Genomic DNA, 20,110 nt, shown 5'->3' with positions numbered 1-20,110 from the left:
CTCAAGTTTGCCGTGGAGCAGGAAGAAGTTAATGTATAGAAATCAAACATTTACAAAATCTTGAGCTCAAGGGCCAGAGCTGCACTTGTGTACAGTACATGGTGTACTTGTGCATGGTAGCTCCGGAATCTCCAAAAGATAACCAATGTTACGTTTCAAAACAGACAGTGGTGGAAAATAGTGATGTCAATCAATTTCTTGTTAATCGAGTCCTTTTGGAAGTGTTGAAGTGATGTCTTCAACATGGCAAAGTGTATAGCTCATTTGAGATGGAGTGTGACATCACTCTCATGACCCATGTCTTTTTCTTGGGTGTGTATGTTTACAACTTTGCTTCAACTCGTGGTCAGTTAGTAGTAGAAGGCGTTGGCTGCTCTATTATAGATTAAGATATAATTGTGTACTCTTGATATAAATAGTGATTACCTCTTTTAAGTCTGTAATGTTGAAGAACACTCCACAGAAACTGGTGCAAAAGTTCATAGTCAGTTTTGCAGTTTAAGAGCTAAATTTTCAACTGCGTTGAGCAAAATCAGTCAATGCATTCTTGTGGCAGTGAAACCATTCTCCGTTATACCTACCATTTTTAGCGTGAAAGAAAATAGTCCAAGCCCTTACCAGTGGGGTAACCAAAGGGGAGGAGCTTGCTCTTAAACGGGATTAAAATAGCATGAGGAAAGCAGATGAAGGTTTAAATGAACAGTTTTAAGGGAGCTTCTTGTACCCAATTTATTTGCCCCTTTTTTTAAATAAAGAGACCAGGTTCTGTCCCCTATGATGCATCTGAAGATTATGCTTGGCAATAATGAGTTATAACGTGAATGATGGTCATTCTTGAACATCTGCATTCTTCTACAGCCATGAATATGCCACAACACATCTCAGACAAAACATCTTGCACGCAACAGCAAACGTGTAGTCTGTTCAAAGTAGTCTCGTGCCAAGTCACAAATAAGCTCTTTTAAAAAATACTACAAGAGGCATTAGCAATCATAATCGTATGGAGCCCAGTGTTTATAAATTCCTTATGATTCTTATTCTGAATAAAGGGACTCTCTGCAAGTCTACATTGCAATTAGATAGGGAAGGTAACTTGGATGCATTTAGATCCTGTCAATGAACTGCTATTGTGAATTGAAGCTGTTATAGAGCTTTACTTCAAATAGGTTTTGTGTATTGGTCAGTCATGGCTCTGACAGCTCTATAATAAGAACGGGCAGTGGGTCGTTGCCGTGACTCTGTGTCATAGGTGTATCCAGTGTCCATGTTCCAGTCCATATTCTACCACAATGCCCCAACTATCCTGAACTTTGACCTTTCTGAAACTGGAATACAAACACTGATTCACCTTTGGACGTTCCTCTGACCCCTTTGTGGTTGGCTTTAATCGTTCCGTCATCAGAGGTCAAGGTTTCCTGATATATGATGGACCAAATGAAATCTGATCATCTCAGCGTTTGTAGATTGAGTAATGACAAATATGAAGTGAAAGGTCTGAGGAAAGTTTAGGGCATAAAGCTAATGATATTTTAATGATATTTGTTTATCTTTGCGTCTCGATCACCTGCTCTGATTAAAACATAAAAATCTTAACATGGGTTTCCAGCTAACAGGGAACATTCTTACAATGTCTTAGAAGTTAATTAAAAAAACATTATTGGAATAATGTTCAAAGTTATTGTATGTGATTTTCTAAACGTTGTAAAAACATTATGAAAAAGTTATTCTTACATTGTAACTGGAAGACTTAAAAATATTCAGAAATAATATACAAATTTGTTAAAAGGATACTTTACTAGTAAATCAAAATTTCCCCATGTTTCACTCATTCTCAAGGCATCCTAACTGAATATGGTTTTCTTCTTGAAGAATAATGCAGTCGGAGTCATTATACCACATATCATTTTACTTCCAAGTGGTAGAAGGGAAGTGAATGGGTGTTGCCTTTTTGAAGCTAGACATCAACGTTAATAGCGCTGTCAATATGGATATTTCCCTCAAAAAAATGCATGGATTCGCTTCAGAAGATCTTTGTGAAGACCACAGAGCCATGTAGAGCAGTTCTTTGATCGATGGATGCACTTTTTGGAGCTTCAAAAAGTCAACACCATGGAAGTCTACCGCTCCGAAGTAAAATGATCCGTGCTATTATAACTCCGACTGCATTATTTTTCATAAAGAAAACCATATTCAGTTAGGATGCCTTGAAGGTGAGTGAAATTTTGATTTACTAGTAAAGTATCCCTTTAATAGAAATGGTAGCAGAATGCATATACATTTTGTTTTTCTTAGCTGGGTTGAAGTCAAATAAAGCCAGATTGAGATATCCCACTAAATTGTAATTGATGGCATATAAGCTAACTGTCGCACATTGGTGTAAGGTACGGAGGCAGTTTTCAGCTCTGATTTGTCATGTATTTTTATGTAACTTAAAAGTTTCAGCTTTGATATATATCTTTAAAAGACAAGGATGCACCATTTTTAATCAAACACCCATTGTTTTTCCTATTTTTATAGTTTTTTGTTTATAAATAAATAAAGAATCAATGATATTTTTTCATTTATTTGCACTAATATAACAGGGTCTGTTAATGTGTATAAATGTGGTACAGATTATTTCTATAAAACAATGGGACATTGGCTATAGCTCACAGGTCCTGAGACACTGTCCATGTGTTGCAGTAACAAAACTGCCTTCTTCAAGGGCTCAAACATCAAAGATTGAGATTTCTATAGAGTGCTCTCTCATTGTCCAGCCTCCTGCTAGTCTAACGCCCCTTGAGCTGACCAAAGAGGTCAAACAGAGGTTGGAGGTTAATGAAGTGCTCTTTGTTGTTCCCAGGAAGACACTGTGTTATTTAGTCCTGTACGTCCTGGTAAGCTATCGGGAATCTTTAGTGTTCTTTGGACTGTCCGGATCCCATCCTCCCTTTGAGACTTATGGCAGGTTTAACCTATAGTAAATATAGGCCATTGGCATCAGCTATTGAACTGGGCATACTTTTCTTTCAAGTGTTATTCATGCTTGAACACTGCCAATTTTCAATTTAAGTGTTGGCAAGACGAAATGTACATGCGAAATGCCAAAGCAATTGCAGCAAAGGTATGGAAAGGAAAGATGATAATAGTAATCAAATCCAATAAAGTGTGATGTATGAAGTGCAACTTAAAGTGGTATATAATATATGTTAATATAAAAACAAGTTACAGTTTAAATAAAGATTTAGAAAAGCAAAATATACATTTAAGTAGCAGAATAAAGTAATATACAGTAATATAATGTTATGGGCATATATTGGAAACATATCAATCTCTCTCTCTCTCTCTCTCTCTCTCTCTCTCTCTCTCTCTCTCTCTATGTCATAGAGTTACTGGGCTCCACCAAGAGGCTGAACATTAACTATCAGGATCCAGATGGGTGAGTCATTGTTATGTGTTTATGCATTTATTTATTTTTGCTTTGAGAAAAAATAGTTTGTGCCAACAAGAGGAGGAATTTTCCCAATGTAGGGTTTCTTTCCAATCAACCAAAGCATTTTGGGAGTTTTTGCCTGCTATTATTGTCGCCCTTGGCTTGATCACTGGGGGTTTCCAGGGAACAGATTTTCTATCTATAGATTCTTTGGTACAATATGCTTTGTGAAGAGTCCAATGCAAATTGAATTGGATTGTTGTGATGGTTGAATGTCCAGATTATGAAGTCATTTAAGGTCTATTATGGCACAGTGTAAAAAAACGATGATTTTGGGTTGAAATGTTAGCTGGATATGTTGGTCCTCTCCTGTTCACGGTCTCCAGGTACATCAGAGCAACAACAGCATCACAGCCTTATCCCGTCACATATGTTAAAATCGATTAATTGTATTTTTGTGATGCGGTCTATTCAATATCGAATCTAAAAAGCTGTGAATCTATTTTTATTTCTTTCCCATTTCCACATGCACTGAACATTCATAAACGTGAAAGTTATTGCTACTACTATCCACTAGGTGTCACTTTTCTTTTTTACAACAGGTGGATGTTACAACAGGGAGCATATCGTTCATTTATTGCATAAGTTATCGTCGAATTTAACATCACCTTCACATCAAATTCATATGATTGCTGTCTAGGGATGGGTGTCATTAAGATTTTATCGATATCGATACTGTTATCGATACTACGCTCTATAATTTGATGCAAAAATACATGACGTTAAAAGATGTCAAACATTTTAAGTTTCTTTATTACAGCTGAGCTTTAGGACATTCACAAATGCTTCTGAGCAAACAGAAAATGCCATATAACAAAACGTGTGTGTACCTTAGCATACCACTTACACACTTAGCTTGTGCATAGGGCACATCATAATGTAATTCAACATATTTACTTTACATCACTATGGTTATTTGGCTGGTAAACCGTATTTATTTTTTCCTTTCTGGTTTTAGGTCTATATAAATGTAAGTACTATTTTCTAAGCAAGTTACAATTTTTAATAATTTTACTAGCACATTTACTTCATTTTACTAAAGTAAGTAAATATACTCTGGTACCGAATTATTAAAAACAATGTTATAACTTGTTCTTTTATTTTTATGGGGTGCCTCAAAGGGGTGTTAAGCTAAGGAAGCTTCCACGTTGTGAAACGTGGACGCTGAAAGCTCCATAAGCGCAACCATACCACTCTTTCACTCATAAACACGCAAAACAAGCAGATTACAAATATATCACGGAAATCATATGGCCCTAGATATCACACAAAAGGCGAGCACACTTCGGCCATCCGGACATCATCCAGAAATGGAAAATGACCGTCAGCATCCTCTAATTTGCCATTTAACACCCGAATACACAGAGATTAAACAACGCAAGTATCAATAACACTATCGTTTTTCATAAAAGCTTATTGATACTCTGGTATGGAACATGGACCCAATTATGTACCGGTTCTCGGTACCCATCCCTGTTGCTGCATGTCTTTACAGCTAATTTTGTGACATTTTGGAACATCAGAATCGATGCAGCAGCCCTAATGTGAATCACTGTCTGATCGTGAACATACATGTTAACTTCCTGTGTGATGAAATAATGGTTTGATATATTTTGAAATCTGGCTCAAGGTGGCATGGCTTCGCAGGTTGTTGAATCATGCGTCCGTTTGAGTCAGCACACTCACGGCTACATTTGGAGCTCCTCCGTGCTCAGACTGTCCTCTCCATAGACCTCTAACCTTCCCTTCAACCCGATTCTGACAGACAAACCAATGACTCTGTAATAACATTCCTGCCTTCTGGAGTCTGGAAATCTTCAAATCCAATATTTTGATTGTGGTGGTTTTATATTTTAAGAAGTTCACCAAAAATGCTAATTCATCTTTTACTTGCCATCGTGGTGTTATAAACCCATTTATTTCTTCTTTTGTATTTGTTTTCCGTTAACTTGCTGTTTTTTCCAATTGGCTTATAATAATGTGGGCCTCATCTGAAAATTTTTTGTTTTCCAAAAATGTTGAACTATTCGTCTTATTAACGTTTAAATCTTTGTCGTAGAAAGTCTGTATCCTCTCAGCTAGACATGTTACCTGTGTCTCGGGCTAAAGTGAGAAAAAGATAGCCGCCCTCGCAGTCCATTAAAACATGTTATGTCAACAGTGCTTGAGATAAGCACGGGCTGTAAAACGCTATGATATATTATAGCTGAGACTTCTGCGACATTTAAGTGCTTGTTTTTGAGTCGCCTCCCACCTCTCTGTCTTTTAAAAGGGAAGGGGTACGGGCCGGTCCAGGGGTCACAGATGGGCATTCGTGGATAAGCACTGCAACGAATTAGATAGGAGTGTTTACAAAGCACCAAAAAGCTATTATTGGGGCCGGTCAGGAAAGGAATGGAGATTTACGGGAGGTGTTGATTTGAGCTCTGGTGTGTTCCTGGTGTAAATAAACCTCTGGAAATATTCACGACTGTTGAGTTAGACCCCCTGATGGTTTTAAATGAAGTTCACGGGAGCGAACAACATGCATCGGTCACGTTGTTTTAATTCGTTTTCTTAAGTTGTCATGGTATCTACCGGGTTAGGTTACATAACATCCTTTAGCCAGTGGAAATTTTCCAACTGAAGAGGAAAACAGGATAAAGGAAGAGATGTAGGCAGACTCTATCAGAGCGTGTGTAATATAATCATGCAGAGACTTGTGTCATGTGTTAAAGTACATTAGACTCACCTGTGTGTGGGCAGAGGCTTCAGGGTGTCTGGGGGATTCTTGCACAATCTGATAAGACTCGGATATATTTTACCCAACGACTTGAGAAATATTTGTAATATAATAATATATTTTTATATGATATAATATATTTTCAATAATAATATGTATTTTTGAAATGTTTTCCGCTAAAGGTGGAGTAAGCGATTTCTGAGAAACATCCCAACAACTCAAGAGAGACACACCCCTGCCTTCAATGCTCCTACATTCTCCTCCCTCCTCATGAGTGTACACGCCCCTCATTGCTGATTGACTACAAGAGTGTTATGAAGTTTTGCAGATCAGTCTTTTGCCACTGTGTTTGTTCTCTCATTTATAAAGCCAGGACTACGTGCAAATGCCTTTTTTAACACACCCAAAACAGACATCTAGCAATTATTTACAAAACGTGTTTATAACTGTTGATTTCTGATTTCAACAGCACTTTTTGAAAGTTGTATACTCCACCTTTAAAAAATACATTTTATATTTACAGTTTATTTCTGAAGGAATCAAAACGTGTTTATCACATCATAGATTCATCTTTAAAAACAGAGTAACTCCTCTGAGATTATCAATCTGTGGCACAATCATTAGTCTGTATTTTTTCATATTCGACATTATTTTTACTTATACAATAAAAACAACTGTTCTGTTCAAAAATGGATTAATAATTATTAATATTATTTATGTAAAACGTATTTATAGTAATGTAGTTATACGTCTCCCTTTAAAAAAGGATGGAAGTGTTTTGCTCTGTTCCCCAAATCTCTCAATGATATAGTTATTAAAAATATAAACAGGCCTATTTTACTTTAGGTTTCTAGTTTTCATCATTTATACAAATCCAGGGCCTATTTTTCTCCATTTAATCCTAATGATGACCTCAGTTTGAGTCACCTGGGACTTTGGAGAGTGAACGTGTTCAATACTTTTGCTTTTTCCTGTAAGAAAAAGAGGAGAATGAGGGTCAAGAAATAATATCGGTGTAACAGTGAAGGTTTCGCCTGCCTGTCAGACAAATTAGTATTTGCGCCACATTTGACTTTCTGGGGAACTGTTGGGGTTTGTATGGGGGGTGTTTCCATGGCAAGCGTCCTGGAATGTGTGTCAATGAATGGCCCGGCCGGTGTGAGTGGGACTCTTTGGAGCCCGGTCCTTTGTCCACCGGAGGCCGTGATGCCAGGACACATCAAATCCATCCTGACATCCAGAGAAATGAAGCCGAATGTGGACAGGGCTTGTAACACAAGGTCCTCGCTGTGCTGTGGGAACTTTTCCGAATTGTGCGTTTATGGGGAAATCAACAAGCGCTCAATATGGCGGGTAAAGTCACCCGACTGTCTGACCTGTTGTTGATATTTCCCGGGGTGTCAAACTGTGTTTTTGTCGGTCGTGAAAGAAAAACGCAGACGACTTGTGTTATTGGTCAATAGTAGTATTCCAGTATTATTCCAGTACATTCAACAAATCACAGTCTGTGTTTAAAACATTTGAAGTATTTAATCATTTACCCCATTCACTTTTAATTGCAACTACATAATTGTTCTGAAAAACAACTCTAGGGGACGCCTGCACTAACATATTCACTTAAGTGTTTGTGAACATGTTCATTTAAAGTAAAATCACTTTACCTTTATTATGTTATTATATACACACCCACTTGTTATTCCAACCTAATATTGTTAAGGTTTGATTCTGAAACTCAGACCTCTGTTCCATACAACAAAATGTGGAAGTATATTTCTGAATCAAAGGTCTGAATCTGTGGGCACAGCTAGCTCAAAAAACGTCCCATAAGTCCGTTAACTGATGTCGTGCCACTCGGCGGCCATGTTTGTAACGCCTCTGGGCCGCTATTTACCTCATGGCAAGTCCCCAGTCGCATTTGCTTGAATGGGGGAAGGCAAATATAAAATAAAAATTAAACGGCATCGTTCCTAGTAATAGTTAAACGTGACATGACCTGAATCATAACTTTGGAGAGCCCCGCCCCAGAGAATTGTCAGTCTTTACTGATTGATGATTGGCTCGTTTTACTGGAAGGTGGGACTTCCTTTGCTATAACGTCCCAGAGCAGCCACTTTGAGCGTTGCATTCCCCGCCATTCATTGTGATGGCAGTGGCGGCGCTTGTTGATATTAGTATCTTTGCTGAACCCGAACCTCCACAGCTCTGTTCCTCTCCACAAACACAAATGTCTCAGTTGGCAGGATTCTGCGGAGGCTATTGTGCCACGGTGCCTCCGGCAGACTTGGTGTCCTGCCCTAACCTGCCCTCTTGTTGTAGTGCCATGGAATGTTCTCTGAGGTTGTTGTGAACAGCTATATTGCTTGTAATAAATTCCACATAAATAAAACATTTCATTTATCACTGGATGACCAAGCTCAGTGGAATTCAGAAACATGTCTTCCACACAAAGTCTCATTGAAAGAATCAGTGCAGGGACAGTCAATGGTTTGCACTGAAGAGGAAAATGTCTGTCTGTCTGTCTCTCCATAGACTTTCCTCCTGTGGATTTGCATGTCATCATTAGCTTTGTTTAGGAAGCTGTAAAGACCAAATATATTTGTAATTGCTTGCCAGCGAACAGAAAGGAAACCCAGAATGCTTTGCATTTGCAAAGCATTTTCCTTATTTTGAGCGTTTCTGTTCAATATGACAAATTGGCCGTCTGGTGTGATTCGACACGACATGAGCGTTTGACACCAGTTTGTGATGTTGAGCTTCAGCTCTAAAGAAGAGTCGAAAGCAAAGTGTTTGCATTCAGTCCCTGTGTGCTTGTGGAAATATTCAACCTTAATCTTTATTTATATCCAGTCTGATCTATTTCAGATGAACTTCAAAATGTTTGAAGTCATTGGTTCAGGAAATGAACTGCTTCTGTAGCTACCCTATACGATTTCCTATTGAGTAAAAGCATGCATGTTGCTTTTCAAACAAGACATAAGTTATATTTGTAATATGTATGTGTTTATTTAGCTGTAAGATGGATCTGTAATGTTGAGGGTTCAGCTTTTCTTTATGCCTTGTACACATTGTAGGCCATTCAAATAACTATTTTGAATGATGCTTCTTTTTTGGTTCTTTACCCAAATTTTAAAATAACATCATCTAGCATCTTTTGTTAACTAAACTGAAACCATTATAAATAAAGTAAGAAGGCCTGTCAAACGATTAATTGCGATTAAATAAAAGTCTGTGTTTAAACAATATATGTCTGTTTATTGTGCATATTCATTTTGTATTTATAAACACATACATGTTTGAAGTGCAAAATGTGTTATGTCACTTCAATGACATGTACAGTATGGAGGAGGTACAGATCATGGTTCTTGTCAACTGATTTTTTATATTTAGGAAATATTTAGATGTATTTATTTATATTTACCAATACATGAAATTATATATAAACGTTTACTTTTCTTAAATATGTTCATGTATGTGTTTATAAATTCAAAATTAATATGCACAATACACAGACAAACGGTATATTATGTAAACACAAACCTTTATTTTGGATGTGATTAATTGCGTTTGACAGGCCTACTTCTTCTGACTTCATTTATAATGATTTAAATATTTTCACGAAAGATGCTAGATGATGTTATTTTATACAGTATATCATGTAAACACAAACTTTTACACAAGATGCGATTAATCACGATTGACAGCCCTAGTAAAAAGATATTTGCGTGTACCCTTTAAATATATTGTGTTAGCTTGGCAACATTATAATCGAAAAAGTAACTCTTTGTAGAATCAATAATGTCGCGATCTTTCGCCTTTGTTCTTGCTTTTCTGCCCGGTTAAAGGTATAGTTCACCCAAACATTTTAGTTTTGTCGCCGTTTACTTACCCTCATGTCATTCCAAACTTGTATGGCTTTTTAAAGAAGATATTTTGAGGAATGTTGTTTCCAAAATTGACTTCCTTTGTATGAAATCAAGACATTTCTCAAAAGTCGTCTTTTGTGTTTCACAGAAGAAGTAGTCACATACAGCTTTTACACAATACAAATGTGAATAAAAAAGACATCCTTTCCAGACAGAACTTTCCCTTTAACAGAAATAGCCATTGCTTTAGAAATGCCTATAGAGCTATGAACAGATATTAACGGGGCTAAACACAAGCGATTCAGGTAATATTTTACGCACCCTCTCTGTCTTTGCTCATTCTTTATGGGAACACTTATGTTTCACGTGATATATTTGCAGGCAAAACCTTCACAAAGCTGATTTACATGGCTCGAGGAAAACAGACATGTTACTCATCTGCAAGAGGACTTGCTTTGATTTCGGCATGTCCTAACAAAAGACAGCCACCCAAGACAAGAAGCATTTCCATTCTCTCTTTACGCTTCTGAGCATTTGAGGTCGTCTGAGCCTGGAGGACACTGGTTTATTGCCTGAGCTTGTTCTTCATTCTTCAATATATCTCAGCACTCTTATTTGCTGTTTGCCTCATGAAACCTTGTAAAAGTTTAGTTCTCAAAATATTTGACTCTACTTGTACCACATCTTGAGCAATAGGGTGAACTTAACAAGCCATTGGTTTGTTGGCAATCTCAGATGTGCTGGAGTTTTTTATTTTAGTTTTCCATTCTCTTTACGACCCCAATGGGAGTTGATAAAAGTCTTATATTATGCTGTGGTGTTAAAATAAACAGATACAGACATCTATTTAGTGCTTCTTTATTATTTAGCCTCCGGATGCATCACAACAGTTTTTTATGTGGATTTTTCCATCGCCTGAACTGTTCTCTTTGTTTTGTCCATAGGTTTTCAGCTCTGCATCATGCCGCTCTCACAGGCACCACGGAGCTGCTCTCGCTGCTGTTGGAGGCTCAAGCCATCGTAGACATCAAGGACAGTAATGGTCAGTTATCTCCTCATTGACATTCAATCAAACTATGGCGTAACTCACCCTGCCATGGGTTTCAAACAGATCTTGGTCCATTGGCTGTTGTTGTGTTTGGCAGGCATGCGGCCGCTGCATTACGCAGCATGGCAGGGCAAGGCTGACTCGGTGCTGATGCTGCTGCGAGCGGGGGCAGCCGTCAACGGAGTGTCTCACGACGGCCAGATTCCATTGCACCTGGCTGCTCAATACGGACACTATGAGGTGGTGCGTATCCAACAGATCAGTGCTGTGAACAAACATGATTATAAACAGAGCATAGCTAGATCTAATGCTAGTGCAAATATACCGTCATACCTTTATTATGAAACGTGGTGAACTGTCCATGCCAGACATTTACCATAATGCACTTCAAGTCCATAGAGATATTAAATTTTTATACATACAACATTGTTCACATCAGGTTTCGTATGAGAGAATAATACAGCTTCATTGTGTTGCTCATGTGGTCTGTCATGGTGTCATGACAAATCAAGTCTCCTCTCGTAATCGGTCCCCTTTAGGACCCCGCAGGATTCTGTTGGCTAAAAGAACTTCTAATGGGTACTCTTTTTAGCGCCTGATTACATTTCTTACAAAGGTACATTACGATTTATATCGCTAATAATTTCCATTATTATCTTTTTCACCAACTGCTTCATATAATAGTATAGAATGTTATCTCCCATCTTCTCTCCTATTGGCTGTCGGTCCCAAAAGTCGTTAGACACGCCCCATCTGTTCGCCAACAGTTGCTATTGCTCGTGTCGACGGAAGTCGCCAGCTTTTCATTGAAATGAATGGGATCATGTCGTCTGTAATGTGAACGGTTCTTTAGGATTCATTGAAATAGGCAAATCAAAAATGAAACTTGTTTGTTCAGAGGACAATTCTGTTTTATATATATTACATGTGCATTATACCAACTACTGTCTGCTATATTATATTATTAATTTCACTGTATTGTAGTCTCTCTTATTTTAACATTACAAAGGATAGAAATATTTTGAGTGGGTTAATATTATAATGCCTACAAAGTGGTTAAGAAGTGAATATGTGATTTTTGCAAGTTCACTGGGAAACATGTCGCTTGATACAGCACCTGTGAAATCTGACATCATCCAGCTGAAATCCCAAGAAAAGTGATATGGGCATTACATCATCACAAAGTAATACACAGATTTGACACTGTTGTTGAGGGATCAGGAATAATCTAAATGTTTCTCTCTTCTGTCTATCAGTCGGAGATGTTGTTACAGCACCAGTCAAACCCATGTTTGCTGAATAAAGCGAAGAAGACTCCTCTGGATCTGGCCTGCGAGTTTGGCCGAGTGAAGGTTGGTGATTTCGTTTCTACAGGGAATGATGGGAGTACATTACTCCCGGTGTGTCTACGGTTGTTCTTCATGATGCCATTTGTTACATCACTGACACCATGGTTACATATAAAATCACATCTGTTTGTTACCACAGACATTGATGGTGTGACATTAATACAATTTACGACCAGGTAACATTTCAACCCAAAATCTAAAGAAAATATGTAATGATATTGTATTATACACTGCGCGTCCAAACAAAAAGCCACCACCTGGGAAGTATTATGATTTTGGGCTGCTGCAGTCGGTCAGGTCTAGGTTCAGCAACATTATGTTTGCCAAAAATGAGGTCAGCAGACTACCTGAATGACCAGGTTGTTCCATCAATGGATTTTGTCTTCCCTGATGGCACAAGCATATTTCAATATGACAAGGCCAAGATTCATCGGGCTCTAACTGTGAAAGAGTGGTTCAGGGAGCATGACACATTTTCACACATGGATTGGCCACCACATAGTCCAGACCTTAACCCCATTGAGAATCTTTGGGATGTGCTGGAGAAGACTTTGTACAGCACTCCAACTCTCCCATCATCAAAACAAGATCTTGGCGAGAAATTAATGCTTATAAAGAGCAGACATACTCACTTTTGCTTGTCTGAGTGATGCAGGTTTTCGGAAATATAAGTCATTCTTGCCGCTCGTAAAGGATTTGGAGGTTGACAGCTGCTCTTTCATATATCAATGATATGAATTAGTCATGATTAAAAAGCGGACATCTGAACAGGTTCAGCTGCGCCCAATTTCACGATAATTTGCGATTTATAGATTTGACATCTGATAGAGAGGCGTACACTTGTTTTCTGTGCGTACGTTCGTTCTATGAATCACACAAATGCACTTTGAGAAATAATCGTCGGGTGCAGTGTGTTTACAGTGTGTTCAATAGCAGAGACATCTGAGCTTTATCATTCAAACTGTATTGTTTGAGTTAGTTGTACTGTACATTCAAAGCCATTGAGATTAAATGGGTTTCTATTGATGGGCGATCTGATGCATAATGTCTCTTAAAGTAAAACTCATATGAGCTGCTCTGTCTATTTGTGAGACTGACCCATACACACAAGAGATGATAATTATGCAATGTATTTTTCTTTCTATTCTCACGTTCTCACTGTGCTTATTTCTGAATGTGTCATTTCTGTCTCCTGTGAACGAGCTCAGATTGCAGTAGCTTTTTTGGGGGGGATTCTCGCGCACACATGCCCGCTGGTGTGTATTTTTAGAGGCTTTTTGAGGTGTTATTTTGATGCCAGTGTGTGTTTGTATGCGTGTTATTGAATCAGCTGCTGTATTGAGGCATCAGGGTGCGGCTGTAACAACTGCATAACGTCCCACGCACACCCTACAAGTCCACCGGCACTCAGTACAGCCCCAAAATTCCAGAAATCTGTCATTTTAAAGGGTGTGTCTGTAAAATGAACTGCAAATGTGTTTGTTTTCAAGAATTTGCAACCTATATAGAGAACATTTTGGGCATTAATTGTACATTTTTACAATCAGTACATTTTTCTAGGCACAAGAAGGACGGTTTACACTGAGATCTGACCTCACTGTCATCAAGTCTGTCTGGAATTACACAAACAGACACAAAATTGAGACAGCCTAAATCCATGATAATTGTGGCCACATCTTTGAGAGGATGAGTCAGCGACTCGAGGGCTTATCGTGTGTTGTTCATCCACAAATCCAAGTTCAATGAACACATATAAAAAACATCTACAAGTGATACTTCCCCCAAAATGAAAATTCTGTCATAGTTGACTCACCTTAGAGTTGTTTCAAATCTGTATACATGTGTTTGTTCTGATGAACACACAGAAAGATATTTGGAAGAATGCTCATAACCAAAACAGATCCTGGCCCCCATTGACTCCCATAGTAGGAAATCTTTAAAATGAAATTGAAAGTATCCCTTTAAAACCATTTTCCTGATGAATATTAAAAAGTATTATCATTTGTATGAATTGCAAGTGTTTTTGACCTCTTCACATTGTTAAAACTTACTCCACTCAGCTGTCTATCCCACAATCCCCTGCATAATGGGAAAAGATCAGGAGGACTGCACCGGAGGACACATCAGCTTCTTCTCTTTTATTCCCTATGGGCATCTCTCTCTCTCTCTCTCTCTCTCTCAGTTTGTAAATGGGTGGAGTTTGTGGCCCAGATGTTTTGGGGTGTTAATGGTCTTTGGAGCACATTAACAAGATCTCATCCACACCTTTGTGGCCATGAGAGCCAAAAGTCAACTTTCCAGTTGACCTGTGTGTGTGTTCAGCATTTCATTATTCTTTGTACTCCCTGCCTTTTTCATATCTTTTCTCACATATCCGTTCTCTCTTCGTGTAGAATCAAATATGTTTTCCAGGTGCCACAGATATGAGTTTGACTTTCATGTGAATGTGCATCATTATAAACAGACACGTTCGATAAAAAAACATGTCACACATTGACATTGTAGACTAAAGCAAAGACGAGATAAAATGGCAAAAACATCCTTATGTGTCCTGTAGGTGGCGCAGCTGTTGTTGAACAGTAATATGGTCGCATCCCTTTTGGAGGGGGATCAGAAAGAGGCATCAGACTCCAATTGTAACACTCCTCTACACCTCGCTGCACGCAACGGACACAAAGACATCATCCGGTGAGCTCTCGTGTGTGTGTGTGTAGCCATCAATCTAAGCTGTGTCATCTCTCTAAACTGCATGTGACTCTGTGGAGGTCAGCTTGACTCTCTGCTGTGCTTTTAATGCGTCACACTGTTGATTCTTGGGCTGGTGGAGGTTAAAACTAACATAAACACAGCCGTCAATATAGAGACGTACTTAAAACACTCCGAAAAACCTTCCATCAGTCAGAGTGGATGCTATATTTAGTTGAATTAAAAACTTGACACAAGCATACAGAATCTAAACAAATTTGTGCCGCTGCTTTTAGAGATAATTTACGCTTTCACATATTCAAACTAAGTGGTTATGAGACATTACATTTGGGCATTTTGCAGACACTTTTATCCAAAGCAACTTGCAGAACATTCAGTCTTTTTCAATGACATTAAATTGAATATGGGTCAAAGACGAAAAAGGGTTTAAGCATAAAAACAATAAGTGTAATACTGCTTTAAATTGTTGTCGTTCAAAAAAAGAAATAGTTTTCTGTTTAATTTAAACGCATAATTTTCTGAGCAAAAAAATATATATTTTCTCCTGATTTACAGAAGACGCTCACTAAAATGTCATTCAGTGTAAAAATCTTGTCAGGCATATTTACAACAAAAAACTATTTATGACATTAATTACTTTCACCCCAAATGCTAATTAGTTGTAACATCTTAACGTCTTTGACCCATATATAGTTGAGTAGGTGTTTTGAGATAAAACACACCCACCATTGCCAGACACAGACACCCATGCCATCAGCACAGGATCAGACTGTACCAGACAGCCAGCGACACTGACTCGCCTATTATTATGTAGTGAATTATTATATAACCATATTAACTGATTTATTGAGATAAATGTTTAGTGCTAACTGCATTACAGTAATGAGAGTATACAAAAAAAACCTCACAATTCAGAATAGTAGTAGTTGAAATATATCCTCCACATATATGTTTGTTTTTAAGGCTGTCACACTACAGCATATTCCCTCCTAATGCCTGGCATCCCCTGCACAGCACTGAAATTTTACCCCGCTTTCCGACAGATGGCCGTCTCTTTTTCTTCCTGATGTGTGTGTGTGTAAATTCCACACGTCCGTGTGTTGGGCCCTTCAGCGTGTCTATATGATACAGTGTGCTAAAGAGGATGTCATCTCCTGTCGGCTATGGGAAACATTCCCTTCATTCTGTTTACCTCTCTGTCTGTCAGGCTTCTTCTGAAAGCAGGTATTGACATCAACAGAAGCACTAAAGCTGGCACTGCGCTCCACGAGGCCGCCCTCTATGGGAAGACGGAGGTAGTGCGGCTTCTCCTTGATGTAAGTTCACCTACTTTTGAAGAAACATCTATACGTTTGTTATTAAAGCGTACAAACCTAAGCGTACAATCATTGCCTGACTGTGTGATCATTAGATGCATTGAAGAGTGTGATGTGTGTGTTCTGACACTGGCAGGCTGGGATAGATGTGACCGTCCGTAACACTTACAATCAAACAGCTCTGGACATCGTCAACCAGTTTACCGCATGCCACGCCAGCAAAGATATCAAACAGCTCTTACGAGGTGAGACGTGACATGGCGTGTGTTTACAGATATACTGTATTTTACCCTTCGTAAATTGTGTGAGGATGCAGTGTAAAGTTTTCTCTTTGATATGTGAAGGATTACAGAGAGCTGTCATTTAGCAGCATGTTTAAACTCAGGATTAGGTTCTGTATCTGATGCTTTACTCTTGGATCAAAGAAACCAAATACAACATCTTTGTTATGTGTGTTTAGAGGCTACAGGAGTTCTTCAGGTCCGAGCTCTGAAAGACTTCTGGAACCTTCATGACCCTACGGCCCTGACCATACGAGCTGGAGACGTCATCACGGTACATCCATCGACCTTCATTCATTAAAACAAATTCACAATAAATATTCTATACTCAAGTTTTTTTTTAGAGCGAATTTACTTTCGCTCTCTTTTGATCTTTGTGTTTCCGTGGCTCTTTGGGTTCTTTGCCTTGATTCTTACACCGTGCTAAATATAAACTCGCATGTTTATTTGTGAACTGAGACTGATGCAGATTTTCACGCAGCATCGTTTCACAGTAAGCGGTGGGCAGGAGATAAGTACAGTGTAGGACTCATTTACTGGAGGATAACAAGGGACGTTTCTGCTGATGCACTGCGTCAACACTTGTTGTGGTGCCTGCAGCAATTGTGTGTTTGTGTAGGGTGGGCCGCCGGGGTCATGTTATCTAACTTTCAAAAGCTTTTAAATCGCGCATTGTTATTGAACTCTCGACCTGCATTTCTGTTTTGACTGGTTGTCAAGGGATTTAAAATCCAGTGGGTGTGTTTACGGGCAGTATGGATGAGGTCACGGTGATGTCAGCAGTGATCTTAAGCTCTTTCGGTTTGTCCCAGGCATTTCACTTATTTATTGTCTTGAAGCCAACCAACAAGCTTCGGGATGAAACATCAACATTACAAACTATTTGATTTGAATAAAGTAGTGGAAGACGAAAATGTACAGAAGTGTGTGCTTGCACATTCTGTAAACTACACATAAAAACAGTGTGAATGAAATACAAAAATCAGTATAAAACTATGAACTTATTGAGTAATTGTTAAAAATAAAATGCCATATATTTGAAAGTTATTTATTTTCAATAAGGTACTACACTACCCACAATTCCTGACAAGGGCTCAACAAATCAGAAGGCACGCTGATTTTTCGTCAGGAATTGTGGGTAGTGTAGGAGTCAGCAGTTAAATGTTGTTGTTTAAAATTCATGTAGACATGCTATCATTAGGAGCCAACAAGTACTCTGGATGTAATTGTTGTGTTTGATCAACAGGTCATAGAACAGCATGTGGATGGACGCTGGAAAGGTCACATCCACGACACCCAGAGAGGAACGGATCGAGTCGGTTACTTCCCACCATCCATAGTGGAGGTCATCAGTCGACGCTCAGGTTCGGTCATACAACGCGGTGTCTAACTGGTCAATGTGACCTTTTTCTTGCTGTTTGGAATCAGTAACATACTGACAGATTTAACTCCACCCCAGACACGTGTGTCTTTCCTCAATCGTCCCAGCACTTCCCACGTAAATAATATCCATCTCTAACCTCCATCCGCTTACATTAACCCTCTGCTCCTGTCATGTCTATGTTGTCCTGTAGGGGGCACCCTGTTACGACACGCCTCTCTGCCCTCCCAAAGACAGCAGCTCTCCAGATGCGCTCTTGGCCCCAGCTTGAGTCTGAGCGGGGGCGGTGCGCCTCAAACCGACGACTCCCGCACTCTATACACCCCTAACCCTCACCTGGTCCTCCCCCACGCCAACGGTCTGAGCACTAACACAGGTATACATCCTAACTGTCGTTCACACTAGAGAGTTTGGTGCGAGATTTGGTTTGTTTGGCCGATGCAAGTCAGTTTTCAGAACTCTATTGAGTGCTAAAGTCTAAGGTTGTGTTTACGTGGGTTCTCTTGGTTATTTTGGTCCAGACCAAATAAGAAATGATACATGAAGATCTGGTTTGCTTAGCCCTTCACACTGGCTTTTTGCAGGGTCAAAGACGTTAAGATGTCCCCATCAAAATACATTTCCAAAAGTGATTTTATGTCCACAGAAAGCACATAAAATGCAAGTAAAATATCTACTTTATGGTTTAAGTTTTTTGAGAATAAAATGTCAAAATTATGTTGAATTGATGTTACATTCAGTCATTCAGTGTAACACAATATTTATGTACAAATTCAAACAACATGCTTATTCTGAAAGTAAAATTACAACTAATTTGCGTTTGCTGTCTTTTAATATCTCATAAATAGATTTTTGTTGTAAATATGCCTGACAAGATTGTTACACTGAATGACATTTTAGTGGGCGTCTTCTGTAACTCAGGGAAAAATGTATCTTAATTTTTAAATATAATGGAGTATTACACTCAGTTTTAATCACAACCCTTTTTCGTCTTTGACCCAACACTGAACATAAAGGCATTGGAATCGGCATCTGAATGTAATTTCTTGTGACTGAACTTAAAATCATTCAAAACATTGTGCGGTCCTAAATGCATTTATCATGTGTGTGTACATGAGGTGGTATCCCATGTATGGTTGAGGTCAACAGTTAATTTTGGACCTTGAGTATATGTGCTCATGATGAGGTTTTTACGGAACACTATCTTGGCACTCTACATTGGCACACACTGATCTGAAGTACCCCCCCAAACCCCCCCTCAATACTGAGGCCAGTGGCCCAAAAAGTGTTTGTGTCTGCTAGGTGGGTCTCCAAGAAGCCTCTCCCAGCACACTACCCCCAGTATGGAAGAAGTCTGGGTTTTGAGGAACACCCGTGCTGGTAAGATTCACCCTACTGCCCCCCTCCACTGACACGCTCTTTAGTGGCCCCCTACTGGCTGTCCCCCTCCCTGCTGTAAACTAAGCCTCTGATTATACTCTGGAGGACGTCATCCAGACTCAGTTGGTGTGCCGCCTCCAACTGAGCATTTGAGTATCCCTATCATTCCTGCAGCAGAACGTAGGTTGTGGGTCAACCATGAACCCCATCACCCCACTGTGTGCCTGTGGCTTTATCCTGCTACCCCATCCTGCCTGCTGCTTTGGTAGAAACCCAGCCCCCTTGGCACAGTGGGGACAGCACCCTCGCGGCTGTGGGCGGCACACTGGCATGGCAGTACAGACGGCTGCTGTGATCCTGGTTTATATCAAACTCACTCACTGCTCTCATATTATGTCACTCTCTTCTAGCTGGAGACAGGAACAGCGTGGGCAGCACTGGCAGTGTGGGCAGCACCCGCAGTGCAGGCAGCGGACAGAGCACAGAGAGCAACAGCACCCCCAATGGACCACACCAACACAACACTCCTCCTGACACCAGCAAGATAACCACGGTTTGTTCAGTCACATTCATGAATTTTTAAAATTGTACA

At 39.3% G+C, this 20,110-nt stretch overlaps 1 protein-coding gene across 5 annotated transcripts in view; it reads left to right on the top strand.

Moving 5' to 3' along the window:
- LOC306894499 (CASK interacting protein 2) overlaps positions 1 to 20,110 on the top strand; it is a 43,193-nt gene that overhangs the window by 16,957 nt on the left and 6,126 nt on the right. For 3 of the 5 annotated variants that reach the window (XM_079457109.1, XM_079457107.1, XM_079457108.1), the window contains exons 3-13: positions 3,367 to 3,418; positions 11,002 to 11,099; positions 11,203 to 11,348; positions 12,362 to 12,457; positions 15,012 to 15,142; positions 16,368 to 16,476; positions 16,613 to 16,721; positions 16,937 to 17,031; positions 18,004 to 18,121; positions 18,332 to 18,514; positions 19,929 to 20,071. In XM_079457109.1, the coding sequence (XP_079313235.1) occupies positions 3,367 to 3,418; positions 11,002 to 11,099; positions 11,203 to 11,348; positions 12,362 to 12,457; positions 15,012 to 15,142; positions 16,368 to 16,476; positions 16,613 to 16,721; positions 16,937 to 17,031; positions 18,004 to 18,121; positions 18,332 to 18,514; positions 19,929 to 20,071 (1,280 nt within the window). The remainder of the gene's footprint in view (positions 1 to 3,366; positions 3,419 to 11,001; positions 11,100 to 11,202; positions 11,349 to 12,361; positions 12,458 to 15,011; positions 15,143 to 16,367; positions 16,477 to 16,612; positions 16,722 to 16,936; positions 17,032 to 18,003; positions 18,122 to 18,331; positions 18,515 to 19,928; positions 20,072 to 20,110) is intronic. The other 2 variants (XM_079457110.1, XM_079457111.1) reach the window with 1 other exon arrangement.

Source organism: Barbatula barbatula (assembly GCF_947034865.1).
Source record: "Barbatula barbatula genome assembly, chromosome: 5".
Lineage (NCBI taxonomy): Eukaryota > Metazoa > Chordata > Actinopteri > Cypriniformes > Nemacheilidae > Barbatula > Barbatula barbatula.
This window is presented reverse-complemented; position numbering and strand designations above follow the sequence as displayed.